Consider the following 14,134-nt stretch of genomic DNA (forward strand, 5'->3'; position numbering starts at 1 on the left):
GTATTGGCGGGAAAACTGCCCAAAATCGGGCCCAATCTGGCAATACTGGAAGGAGGCCGACCACATCCGGTGTCTTCCTTTTAAAATAAAAGCGAACTTTGTTATGGTTTATAGAGTGAGAGAAATTCACCACTGCGGGTTGGATTTTGCCATGTATTGTATTATGTATCTTTAGGTAGCTGTGTTCAAATGTATTGCCATTTCTTTGTTAGTCTGTCGACTTTCATTCATTCATTCATTCAGTTATTTATTTATTTTCATTTGGGAATCTACCCGCACAATAATAACAATCAAATCCCACAAAAAAGTTTGGATTCAATCTATTGCTAAATGTGCCACATCGAAGCGAGTACTAAGGAGCAGTTTATGAAAAGAAACTTCACATTTCATACTTTTACTTTGGAAAAAAAAGGGCGGGGCAAGCGATTGTTTACAAACGTCACATTCTCACGTCTCTTTCGCCCTCTGTTGGCCAAAGAATAAAGACAATTAATTAATTAATTAATTAATAACGACGAGGTTCGTTCTCCGTCGTAGGCTTTTTGCCTCATCATTTCAGCTAATAGCCTACTGTAAAAAAAAAAAAAACTCAACCCCCAGGAGTTATTCTCCGCCCATGGTTCCCATTTTCATATCAGCCTCCACTCATCAGATTCTGGATTCACTGGTCGAGTTAAAAATGTAACGAACACGGTGATGACCAATGTTCTTATACTGACAGGCCATGGTAATAATGCACACGCCTCATGGTTTTAGACGACCTGGGGGTTTAAAACCACTAGGCAGATGTCGTGGAAATGGATCTCAGTGTAGGCTATTAGCTGAAACAGCAGAAGTCTAATCAAATAAAGGATGGTTAAAGTAGGCCTACATCAAAAAGCAAGGAGTGGGGCTATCCTTATAGGGACCATGACGCATGAACATACCGCGGTGTTTGAACAAGCTATATCAGGGTCTATCTAAGGGAGTGTCTAAGCCGTAAAAGAGGAGGTCGGAGCGAACGTCTAGGTCCATGCTCCACACCCTGATCAACGCGGCTGATTCTCATCCGCATACGGGATCGGGTCGATTTAGACTCTATAGGTAGCTAACAGTAGTAGTAGGCCTATTAGTAGTCGTAGTATTAGTATAATTATAAATAGTAGCCTGTGTATTTTTGTAATCATTGTGTACCGCTATAGTATTCGTATTATTTTTTTGGTCCCAGAAGTTGCGCATTAGGCTACTCCGCCTTCAGTTTCTACCGTTTCCCCATTACGTGGAGGCTACTTTTCCGAAAACTTAAATGTCAACGATGTACTACCAAGCCATAAGGAGGTTGGTGTTCACTGACTGCAGTTGTGCAACAGACGCGTCCAAAACATACGAGGATCTGTTTGAGAAGTTGGACACAAATAAAGATGGAAAAGTGGACGTCGCAGAGCTCCGGGCGGGCCTCACTTCCATGGGCATCACGTTCGGAAAAGGCGCAGCACAGGTAAACACACGCAGTGTGGGCCTCAGTAATGGGCATGTACACTGCAGAAGTGCAAAATAAGGGTGCAATTATAATGCAATAGGTAGTATTATCAAAGCTTGATTAAAAGACTGAATTATACTACTGATAGCTCTTCACCAATAATATATTACACACTTCAAATGAGTCATAAAGACGCCGGGCCCCTTATTGTTTTGTTTCATTTATTTATGGAGGCTCAAATATGACGTATATTATTATTTATTGTTTTAATAAGTATTCATTATTATTAACAGAAACCCCTTCTATTATAAGAGGACTGCTGGACTACTATCAATCCAGTTAATTTAAGACAAAGGCACTTACCTTTGCAGTTCGAACGTGTTCGACATTCCACACAGTAAAGCGGGATTCTGATAATTATTCTGTTTGCTTCATAAGATGATGGCCCTGGCCCCTGGCACAGAGCACTGTTGTTTAATCAAAATTATAATTCAACTTGCAACATGAGCGTTGTAGCTTAATTCTGATACAATTATCATAGAGCTCATGTTGGCTCTACATATTATTGTACTAACCAAGAAAATAATATTCTGGAATTATTTTCCACAACTTTTGAGATACCTTATAGGACTATGTTCTGCATTTTACTAAATTTCATTAAATGGAAAATGCATTGATTACTGATGTTGTACTTTTTAATTGTAGAAAATCATTTCTTCTGGAGACAAAGACAAAGATTTAGGACTTGATTTTGAGGAATTCTCCAAATACCTAAAGGACCACGAGAAGAAATTGCGCCTAACATTCAAGAGTTTGGACAAGAACAACGATGGTAAAGCAATATTACAGCATTAATGTTAAGTATTGTCAACTGGTACTGGGTATCGGAACATGTGTAAATGATTATACTTTGTCAAATATATATAATTTTCAAAAATTTGCACTTTCCAAAGCTATACTGCCACATTACTTGGAAAATCAATTATAGCAATCTTGTTATTTCCTCCTCTCGATGATGCTGTGAAACAATATTGTTATCATTATCATTAATTATTCTTTTATGTGTTCTTATAGGAAGGATAGACCACATGGAGGTGAGGCAATCCCTTGCTGATTTGGGCATGGACATAAACCAGGAAGAAGCCAAGAAGATCCTCCAAAGGTATTCATGAAGTAATAATAATATATTTTGGTTCGCAGTCTGACGTCACGTTCAGTGCGTTTACATGGGACAGCTAGATCGGATAAAGCCTTCTACCGATTTTGCTACTCGTTCGGACCGTGTCAATTATCCGAAGCTGATCCGCTACCCTAGGTGGCGCTGTAGCCCTTTCAATAAGTGGTTAGAGAGCCACTTCCAGTTGACCTCTACGCCCCAGCAACAACAAGCACAGGCGGCATTGGAGAAAGATGTTTTCAGTAGACGGCTGTCAGTTCACTTGGATGGAGCGTCGGAGAAGTGACATGGACCCGAAGTGAACTGACAGCTGTCCCGCGTGCGGCAACAATCCCTTTCTCCTCCATGTAGCGTTTCAATCTGGACTTCTCAGAGTCAAAGCCAAAATTCCTTTCACCCAATTCCTTCTCCACCATGGCCGAGATAACCCCCAGAGAGCCGGAGAACCCGATGCGGTCTTTAAGATTCATAATATCAGAGAATATCCCCGTCAGTTCGGTCGCGGCGCAATGAATGAATAAAGATTGTATACACAGCAGAAGAAAAAAAGGTTTATTTTGACAGACGTGCCCGAAGTTACTACTTTACAACCTCGTTGATGACCAACGTTTAGGAAAACATGTAGGCCTACTTTTAATTCAGCCGTGGGTGAAATCGAAGCGTAGTGTGTACTGGATGCATGTTGATGATGATAGGGGGCTTCTGCGTCACCATTTTAAATAAATCGCTGTTACTAATTTTCAGACGGCGACAACCATAAACATTTTATTTCTAATTTATAAAGAAATAAGAATTGTATTATGTCTATGGCGACTACAAACACGTCTACCGTCTCCTTCTACTTCCGGCTCACGTCCCCCGGCCGCAAGATCTCGAGCATAGGCAGAACACGAAATCCGACGCAGGTTTACATGCAGGTCGAAACCGGACTTTGATCGAGTTATCTAGGTGTTCTTATCCGATCCCGCTTGTCCGTTCATGTACCGATTTCGGTCCGAAGTAGATTGGCTAAAGGTGTTTACATGCATTTGAAAAGTCTGGTTGAGGTCTTATTCGTTTCTATATCCAATAATGACTCTGCATGTAGAAGCACTGTCTGTTACGGGAGTAAAGTTTGTGCGCAAACGAGTCGTTTCACGCCCTTATTGAGGCTCGTTCTCGGAGTGTGCGAATACTCCCCCTGGCTCGGACTTCGATTTTTCTAGTTTAGCAGACGTAAAACATGTATACATACGTCCTATAACAGTTTAAAGAAAAGGAAAAGTCACCCTTTTAATGAATGGGCATACTTTCATGAAGAGGTGCTGGCTCTGTTGATTGGCTGATCATGTTGAGGGAACATCAGAACAACAACCAGACATGCATATTGGCTAATTGTATATTTTATATTCATTTCCCTTTGAACCCAGTCCGGAGAAGTTACATAATCATACACTTTATGGGTTAAAATAAACATAACGGCAATACAGGTTTGTATATCATGACAAACGCTGTTCAATTAAATTGTACGAGGGAATCATTCAGTCGCAGATGTTATCAGTAGTACGATACACGAGCCCCTCTGTTGGCGTGTTGCAACAGAGGGGCTTTCCTTTATTCCCTGTGCCGACTCGAGAACTGACGATGGCTGCAGCCTTAGCAGCTGAAGTTTACCTACCGTATTTCAATTGAGTAATTATTGTAATTAATCATGTAATTATTCTTACAAAAGTGGAATTATGCTGAATGATTTAGTTTGGGGTGCTTGTGGCTGGGACAGAGGGCTGTGCTTGGCTGGCATAAAAGGAAGGAAGTGGGCAAGCAGTTTGATTATGAGTCATGGACTTGGTTGAGAACCATGTGGTAGAAAAGATGGCGCATGGTGTCAGATGACCGCTTTGCGTGTGTTAAGTGTTACATATAAAGCATAAACGTACAGGGAGCTATCAAACATTGATTGTCACAGTCTCTTATGCATGTTTTATTCAGTATGTGCAATACTCTCATGCCATTATACACAAGTAATCGCAATGAATAATCCTAATTCAGTTTCTCTAATGGATTTGCAGCATCGATGTGGACGGCACTATGACGGTGGACTGGAATGAGTGGAAAGCTCATTTCCTCTTCAACCCTGCCACTAACCTGCAGGAGATCATCCGCTACTGGAAGCATTCCACGGTGAGTTGGAGAGGGATTTGGAAAGTGGGAGAGGGACTGGGAAAGTGGGAGAGGGACTTGGACAGTGGGAGAGGGACTTGGACAGTGGGAGAGGGACTGGGACAGGGTATAGTAGGAATCAAGCCAGCGTTCGTTGGGGACACAATAGTGAGTGAAGGAGAGACCTGTACATTTTACGTCAGAATGATCTCACGGGCAGCATAATACATAGGCTGTCTAATATAATACATAGGCTGTCTATAATACATAGGCTGTCTGATCGTGTGTGCAAAAATGCATCCTGATTATTGGCATGTTTTGCTAATTCCAGATAGATCCACCTTTTTGAGGAGGTGCAACAGCAGTTACTATTTTGCAAAGGAATAGTATATTGTGGATGGGTTATGCATTCAATCGAAGCATTTTTTTCAGGGGTCATAGGGTTATAAGAACTAGGATCAATAATCCTTCCTTGTTAATATTGTGTCTCTAATATTTAACATAGTGAATGACTGAAATGTGCCAGCTCTGGAAGTCAACCCACACGCAAAGAAAACCGTATATTAGATACAATGCAGTATATTCATTTGTTACCAACATGTATGGTCAAGCTGTAGGCTCCCATAACTTTGATATTGTGTTCTATGGTTGAACGTCAGGTTGTCTACACCTGATGGCCGATGTTTTGACATTTGAGGCTCTGACCATTGGTTATGAGGCTCTGACCAAGAGTTTAGGTCGAGGTAGGGCTGCTTCAGAGAGGCCCCAGGTAAGCCAATTTCCGTCTGGCCCTAAGCAGGGATTAGCTTGTCATTGGCTTGGGAACGAACACGGAAGACTTTCACTAAGCATTTAGCCTCCAGTGGGCAGGACATTATGAGAGGGATGTGAACGAACCACTGCTCGCTTATCACCGGTGACACTGGACCAAAGACCAGTGGGGTAGACGCCATAAGGAGAAGATTTACGGTCTCGTCCATCGGATTCTGCAGCAAGACAGGGAGAGTGGTCTCTTAACGCTTGTCGCGGTTGGGTTCGGTTGGCCGCCCCCCCTTCGTGCGGTGAGGTGAGGTCGGGGGTGGCCACCAGGGGCTGGGAGTGAGCGGACGCCATAAGGGGGGAGTGTGGGGTGCAGACCCTCGTGGGCGTGGAGCCGTCATGGCGCTGCTGCAGAACCAGGAGAGGAACTGGTTCAGCATCGACTACGAAGACGACAGCGGGCTCCGCGAGGTGGAGGTGGTAGGTGTCTCTGAGCTGCTAGCCCAGACCAGGACTGTGGGTGATAGAAGCCATTCCTTCGTCCCTCTTTAGACGTGTGGAGCATTTATAGAGGTGATGATGTCTACTTTTGCTGACAGCTGAACTGGAACTTGCATTGAGATTTGGAAACATTGATTGTATGTATTATCAGCTTAAAAGTAGTGGCTAATACAAAGAACCAACCCATCCATTGGTTTAAGAGGATGTTTTGGGGTAAAATAGTCTAGTATAGTCTGTATATAGACGAGTTAAGGCCTCGATCACACCAAATCCTTTTAGGCAGCTGGGGGCCGCCATTTTTTCAAGGTGTTTGTTTTGTTCGATGCTTTTGCGTTTGCGTAGCTCTCCTTTGTCTTGAGGACCTCACGTTTATTTCAGACCCCCGAGTTGAATAATTCTCGACCTCAGAAAAAAAGCACCCAACGTCATTGTTGTCAGAGTTTAGGCGTAAACATTTTTTGCAGCCTGCAAACTTGTTGAGTGTGATCGGCAACCTACTATTGGGGTCATTCAGATGATTGTATAGGAAAGATAGAACCGCCCGGTATCAAACCAATATCCAATACCCAGTCCTAGTGCACTAGTGTTAGTTTTACAGCTTAGACAGATAGGTTGAGCTGCGTTCCTTTTCCATTGCTGATAATAAACCAACGCTGAATAGTGTTGGCGTGGGTAACCATGCATAGACAAATGCCTTGCTGTTTATGGCTATCATACATGGTTTCTTGATTTTTACAGTGTTAGTGTTACTTGTTCTTCAGTGATGCTGCACATGATCGAAAGTGTAAGTGCATCTTATTTTGGGTTCGTAAGACTGGATTAAGCCAGGTTAAGTGACATGTCGTCACGGAGATTAAGTAGGAGACAGGACAGTGTATTTTGGTGGCGGTCTCGACAAAAATTCAACATTGTTTCAACATTTTCTCCTCAATTAAGATCCTTTATTTACAAAGCGTGTGTGATGGTGCATTGTTCTGAAAAAAAAAGTCTCTGGTTCAAACACTCACAGTTTTGAAAGGCAACCATATGTCCGTTAAACGTTTTGAAAGGCAACGCAAGTCGAATCACTCCGGCTTGAACTGGAGCTGTTCTACAGAAATAATGGACAGACTTGCAACGACGGCACCTGTGTTTGTAAGCCGATGTGGTTCCAAAGGTTTCCTTTTATATTTTCTAATAAGAGCCCTGTTCTACGGTGTTCTGCCGTAGGTCCTGGATATCGGCGACAGCCTCGCCATCCCAGATGAGTTCACCGAGGAGGAGAAGACCACGGGCATCTGGTGGAAGCAGCTGTCTGCCGGGGCCATGGCCGGGGCGGTGTCCCGCACCGGCACCGCCCCGCTGGACAGGATGAAGGTCTTCATGCAGGTGGGGGGAGCCAGGGCCGGTGCTGGCCGTTTCGGAGCCCTACACGAGTGCAGGGAGGGGGGGGGCTCTTTTTATAGATTAGGTAAAAACATCTAATTTGCCGAAATTTAGTGATTTGTTGTACAACTAAGGAAAAACTACGGTGGGCCTCTTCATAACTAATTCATATATTTTTGTAATTCAATAATGTAATTATATATATTTTTTATATATATATTTTTTACAAACCTTAATTTTTGGTGCCCCCCCAGGAACCTGCGTCCTCTGCGTATAGGGAGCGAAGGGCCTGGGTGGAGGGTTGTCCCTCAGCCGACCGTTACACAGCTCAGGGATCTGTTCAGATGGACACAGATTACACTTTCAATAGACACACATTGTGAACACTATATATTTTAATAAGCATTTATCAGTACCACGAAATGCAATAGGGAGGTACAGAGTGGAATCAAACCACAAACCTCTGGAATGGACACCAATGGCTCTTACTAATGAGCCATTGGGCGGTGAGAAAGTACACAGGAAAAGCAGTGCATGTTTGAGAAATGTGTGTTTTCTCCCGACTTAGTCGTCTTCTCATTTTAAAGATCAAAAACTAATGTTTCGGAAATCTCCAACAGACAGAATAACCAAAATAAGTACTTGTTGTAACTCAGCTCGTAACTTGTACTAAAAATGCTGCCGTAACTTAAAATAATGGTAGGAACGATGAAGGGAAATAAGATATTTATCTCTCGTCCCCCGATGTACATCTTCATATAACACAGCCCTAGTTTCATACCTGTAGTTTCACGCCAACAAAACCCACTCCCTTTAACAAACAAGTAAGGGATAATCACCTCAAGGCAGGGCAATAAACAGTTTGATATGCCCGGCTCGTGGAAGGCTCACCGCCCGAGACGATGTCGAGGGTGGTAACCTTCCAAGAGCCGGGCATATGAAATTGTTTATTGCCCTGCCTTGAGGTGATTATCCAGTTCAATCTACTTCTTGCTTGCCAAAATAATAAAACAATTCAAATACTTTAATAAATATGCTTTTTCTTATTCGTATTGCATACTTATTAAATGTATACTCTGTTTGAGCTCCTCTCCTTCAAAAAGTAGTCCCCTTTAATTACGATCGATCAAACATGTTTTGGACTCCTCGAGGGGCATCATTTATATTTTCATGCGTTTTACAATCCAAATATTAAGTTTTTCGCATGCCATAATTTAGTTTCCCTGGTATCGCTGAGGGTTTGACTAATACCTGGAACAATCATTACCCTCCCGTAAGGTTCTTATGCAACGGAAACGTTGCTCACTCTTGTTGAGCTATGAGCCAGAGAGCTAACGTTATGGATTGTACGTATTTATAATTCGAAATTCGTCCAAGCCTTTATACCACAGATACTATAGCATGTAACTGCGTTGTCTGATTACAGTTTAATTCATTTTTCGCAATTTACCAGCTCTTGTTTTGAAGAATAATCACTGCGCTATTCGTTTCAATGTGAATCGCGACGGTCTATACTTTCAACATAAAGTGTACATATTTATAATTTCAAATTCGTCCCAGCCTTTATACCACAGATACTCTAGGTTCTATAGCATATAACCGCGTTTAATTATAATTACAGTTTAATACATTTTTCACAATTCACCAGCTCTCGTTTTGAAGGCTGAACAGACAATTTGACTGGAACTACTTAGCAGGTGTCCATATATCAGGGATTTATGGACACCCTGCAGCCAATCAGAATCAAGTATTCCAAAAAATACAAGCGGCGTATTGATCTACTATTTGATGACGCTGTGCTCAGTCAGCAGCAAGTAGAACCGACAAGTCAGCGGGCAACCTGCCGGGTTAATGCCCTCCTCCCAGCCAATCAGAATCAAGCATTCTTAAAGGAAGTAGAATAAATTGTTTTATGCCATTATGTTCTCTACTTAAACATGTTGTATGCAAGTTATGTGTAATCAATTCCATTTATAATACAGGTGCATTCCACCAAAAGCAACAAGATCAGCCTCGTGGGAGGATTCAAGCAGATGCTCAAAGAAGGAGGCGCCGCATCCCTGTGGAGAGGGAACGGCATCAACGTCCTCAAGATCGCTCCCGAGACGGCCATTAAGTTTATGGCTTATGAACAGGTAAACCTTGTTCATTCTTTTCATTCCTTGTTTACATGTCATCTTCCCAAACCAATTCCAAAACAATAAAGGACTTCCAATTCAGGAGGGATATCCCATTTAGTAATGTTTCTTATTTTGCAGTGGAGTCAAACCTATGTCAATGGACAGGGCCGCTATTAATGAATACAACACCACGATAGTTTCTGTTTTACAACAACTGTTCTCTCCCATGACATTAGATATCATTCCATTTTAACGGGTTTGAGGCCAACAGAATATGAAATGTTTAAAGTTGATAAACGTTCATTTCTTTCAGTGCATTTAATGTGTAGCGACATTGTCCCTGTTCTTTTCCCGACAGTACAAGAAGCTGTTGTCCAGTGACAGAGGGAAGGTCCGGACCCACGAGCGGTTCATCGCTGGGTCGCTGGCGGGAGCCACGGCCCAGACCGCCATCTACCCCATGGAGGTGGGTAAGGGCTGGGTGAAGCTCGGTGGTTGTATTTGCTTGCATTTCATAGTCCAATAAGGTGAGAAGCGCCCTGGACGGACAGACTTTGCCCCACCATGGAATTCGGGGATTGGTGTGTTTGCATTGAGGGTGTGTTTATGCAGCTCACAATTGTTGTTTGGTTTCGGAGTAACGTACCGAAGCAGGTCCGTGTTACCGTCCACCAAAAGCATTATGAATATTACCCAAAATAAATGTCGTATTTATTTCAGATGGTTTTCCTCCTCTACTTAAATCGAATGATCAACCTAATAATAAATGGACCATAGACCCCTATTTATTTGATGGCCATATGTTAAACCACTTTACCGTTCCAGGTGATGAAGACAAGGCTGACTCTGAGAAAAACCGGACAATATACTGGAATGTTCGACTGTGCCAAGAAGATCCTCCAGAAAGAGGGAGTGAAAGCCTTCTACAAAGGCTATCTCCCCAACATATTGGGCATCATTCCATATGCTGGGATAGATCTGGCTGTGTATGAGGTGCGTAGCATTCAGTCAATCCTAGGGCGCTCTAAAGGTGCCATGCGTTACATTTACATTCAGCCATTTAGACACTTTTACAAAGCTACTCCCAAGCTGCATATAGAATCAGTCAATTACATTTTAATCATCTGCTGAACCACAAACTTTTTGTATCATGCTATGTCATTCATGCTTATTTTCAGTACCGACCTCTCGCTCACCATGTTGACTGCCCTCTCCTTCTTACCGTTACTTGATCAGAGTTTGAAGAATGCTTGGCTGGCCAACTACGCCAAAGACTCGGCCAACCCGGGCATCCTGGTCCTATTGGGCTGTGGCACCATGTCCAGCACCTGCGGCCAGCTGACCAGCTACCCTCTGGCTCTGATCCGAACACGGATGCAGGCAGCTGGTAAGGAACACTTATATATATCACGAGATTCACTGTGTTGTAATTTGTAGCTTGTCTGTTTTAATTCTGAAATGTTATTTATATAAGAAATCTTGCTAGTTTAATACCTTCATTTTTAAGTCAGGGTGAACTGTTGATAGGCCTTTATTGCTGTTGACCAATAGACTGTTCCAATTTTCTTTTAGGGTCACCAAATTATTCATTATGACGTGGTGTTTCAATGTAATTAAATGATGTTCATAGCAGTGGGATATCATCTCCCTCTGATCTTCCTGTTTCATCAGCGTCTATCGAGGGTGCTGAGCAGATGTCAATGAATCGGATGGTGAAGAAGATCGTGGAGAAGGAGGGCTTCTTCGGACTCTACCGCGGGATCCTGCCCAACTTCATGAAGGTCATCCCGGCCGTCAGCATCAGCTACGTGGTGTACGAGTACATGAGGTCTGGTCTGGGGATCCAGAAGTAGTAGACCACTCCCTGTGTCCCAAACATGCATACAACTCAATAGCCTTTACCCTTGTATTGCATTGAGGGAAGTGAAACCTGGAAGCAACTGAGCCTGGAGTCAGTGCTGCATAATGGCAGCATCTCCTGCTACTGAACTGGCTGAAATTCCACCTTATGTGTGCTGGTTTATAAGAGTGTTAAAGACCGATTTTAGTCCTGGTAAATTATCTATTTTTTCACTAGATGTCAGCGACATCCCAGGCGATATGCAAGTTTTATGTATATGAAAAGTCGTTTCAGATGTTATTTACATAGAACATGCAATAAACAGTTGCACTAAGGAAAAGTATCCTTATTCAGGCCTATTTTTTCGTGGTCTATACCGAACTATTCATGCCATTAGTTTTTGTGTAATTCTGTATTCGGTTTACATGTTGTTACCTTGAGACATATCGGCCCATCATCTGATTTTGTTTACCCGAGTGCCACTGGTTCTTGAAAATGTATCCTTTCTAGTTGGAAGTTGAGACTGCTTTTGCACACTTTGAACAAGGTAAACTTTTGGGGATGTGTGCCTTATTCCTTTGTTTTCTCAGAAATGCAAACCTCTTCTACACCCCCCCCCAATTGAAATGCCTTTCCTTCCAATTTGAATTAGATGCTTGTATCTCCATTAAATATGTATTTTAATAAACATGTGGTGTTGTTTGTTTGGAACATCTACTGTTTCTGAAACATTCAAACCAGCACAATGTAATGAGACACCAAAATCTGTCTTGACTTAGTCTCTCTTCACACATTTCAGAATGATGCAAAAATACAGACATCTGAACAGTTTATCATCTATTTCTTTACCTTCATAGTTGACAACATATCCTTGAATTTATACATTTATTTTATTAACTTGAAAAAAGAATTTTAACTGGAAAGAGTCCATCCATTACGAGTGTGCCCACCAGTGATAGGAAAGCCACTGTGGTCAACACGGCGCGAAGGGCCTTCAGCCAGCTGGGGTAGGTGGGCAGGAGAGAGAGGTCGTAGTGCAGGGAGACTCCGAGCCCCATGATGACCAGGGTGGCTGCCGGGGTAATACTGTCACTGAGCAGCATGGCCGCACAGGCCAGCAGGGAGGGGACCACGCTATTGGCCAGGTTGATCCAGTCAGGCTTGGCAGGGCTGCTCTCAGGAAGGGTAAATCCCCAGCGAGATCCACCCAGGAAAGAGATGATGGAGGCTCCGTAGGCGACCTGGATGTAGGCCAACTCCGGGAGGTAAGTCTCGGTCACGGCCATGAGCAGAGGAGGGGCCACGAAGGGGATGAGCCCGGCCATCCCCAGGTAGAGCGCTGGCTTGGGGCCTTTCCACAAGTGCTTCATGTCGTAGCGCAGAAGGTCCAGCTCCCTGGGAGGCGGATCTGGCTGCTGACGTTTCTTTAGCCTCACTGCAGAGCCGTGGAAAGACTGGGTCCGCTGGAGCGGCCAATCGCCGGTGAAACCGCCAACGGCCACAGGGTGGCGTCGCACCAGGCCACAAAGTGTCTGCTTGGAGCGTGGCTCAGCAGCCCAGCAGGACTCCTGGGCTCTGGGTTCACCATGACCCCCAGCACAGGAGCGACTCGTAGCGGAGAGCCAGGAACTATACGGCGGACTGGCCCGTCGCACCACCTACAGCAGAATCGAAATAGCATCAATAACATAAAGTAGTAACAGAACCTCATGGAGGTAGTGCAATAACCATGTAGAAACCTCTGAGCTCGAGGCTTCCTGCCCCTCGATTGTGTGCATCTTATTTTAAGTCACTTTCGAACAAAAGCGAAATAGTATATATACCTGAATGTATGACAATTGCTCTAAAATACAATGTCATCGGCTCTCCAAAGTACTACAACTGCATTAACTGATGCGCACTTGCCTGCAGAGAGGTGGTTCTTCTGGAGAGCGCACGGAGCATCTGAGGAAAGAGGTAAAAACTCAGGTTAGTCGGTTCTATAGTATATATCTATAGACCCTCTATCGTGTATATACATATACATTCATTCATAGCTTACAAATTGTAACTAGCACAGGTCTAACTCACAAGCCTTCTCTAACATTAAAAATATATTAGTAATACAATTGTATTTATTTATTAATATTTATATATAATATAATAAAATATTTGTTAACCCTAAACGTGTGTAGGCCATTTAAACAACTGTATAACTGGACGTGAGAGATGGTAAGTTATAGCCATTGAGCGTGACACACAGCCTCAGACAGACAACCCAACAGCACATCACACCTACGAAAAGTGTAACATTTGTAAACTGGGACGTGCTTACCTTGGTTTCAACTTTAACACATGATTCTATTAGCAGTTTTCGAACCTTTCGTCAGACCTCACACCCCCCTGTCAATGACATGTATCGGGTACGCATTTCATTTCCTCCGTGGCGGCTCGATGGTTCCGGGACCAGCAACATTAGTTCCGCTCATCTCACAATAATAAACCAATGTGCCTGGGGACAAAGGAATAAGGAAGGAACAGACAGTACTTGGAATAAATAGAAAACAATATGTGTATTATTTCATTACGGCACATATTCAAATATATGATGTAATAATCAAATAAGTGGGGCTTGGACGAATTAAGATAAGAGTTCCCTACTTCTCCTTTTGCCAGATGGCTGATATCTAATCAGAACAAAGGTATGCATTTTTTAATACAATAATACAATTGATTTACCATAAAGCATCATATCTATTTTTTTAATTCAAAGAATTGGCTCAGTTTATCCTCAG

At 43.0% G+C, this 14,134-nt stretch overlaps 2 protein-coding genes across 2 annotated transcripts; one reads left to right on the forward strand and one right to left on the reverse strand.

The window, feature by feature from the left end:
• Positions 1-607: 607 nt before the first annotated feature.
• LOC132468754 (mitochondrial adenyl nucleotide antiporter SLC25A24-like) lies at positions 608-12,071 on the forward strand. Its single transcript, XM_060066536.1, has 10 exons — positions 608-1,477; positions 2,165-2,291; positions 2,534-2,621; positions 4,685-4,796; positions 7,245-7,403; positions 9,383-9,535; positions 9,879-9,986; positions 10,346-10,513; positions 10,757-10,907; positions 11,192-12,071. Exons 1-10 carry the CDS (start codon positions 1,286-1,288, stop codon positions 11,371-11,373), a joined length of 1,440 nt encoding a protein of 479 aa, XP_059922519.1. The 5' UTR covers positions 608-1,285; the 3' UTR covers positions 11,374-12,071.
• Positions 12,072-12,184: 113 nt separating this feature from the next.
• On the reverse strand, positions 12,185-13,828 carry tmem69 (transmembrane protein 69). Its single transcript, XM_060066537.1, has 3 exons — positions 13,675-13,828; positions 13,266-13,304; positions 12,185-13,018 (listed from the first exon to the last, which is right to left on the reverse strand). Exons 2-3 carry the CDS (start codon positions 13,302-13,304, stop codon positions 12,254-12,256), a joined length of 804 nt encoding a protein of 267 aa, XP_059922520.1. The 5' UTR covers positions 13,675-13,828; the 3' UTR covers positions 12,185-12,253.
• Between the last annotated feature and the right edge of the window lie 306 nt (positions 13,829-14,134).

This window comes from Gadus macrocephalus, chromosome 12, assembly GCF_031168955.1.
Source record: "Gadus macrocephalus chromosome 12, ASM3116895v1".
NCBI lineage: Eukaryota > Metazoa > Chordata > Actinopteri > Gadiformes > Gadidae > Gadus > Gadus macrocephalus.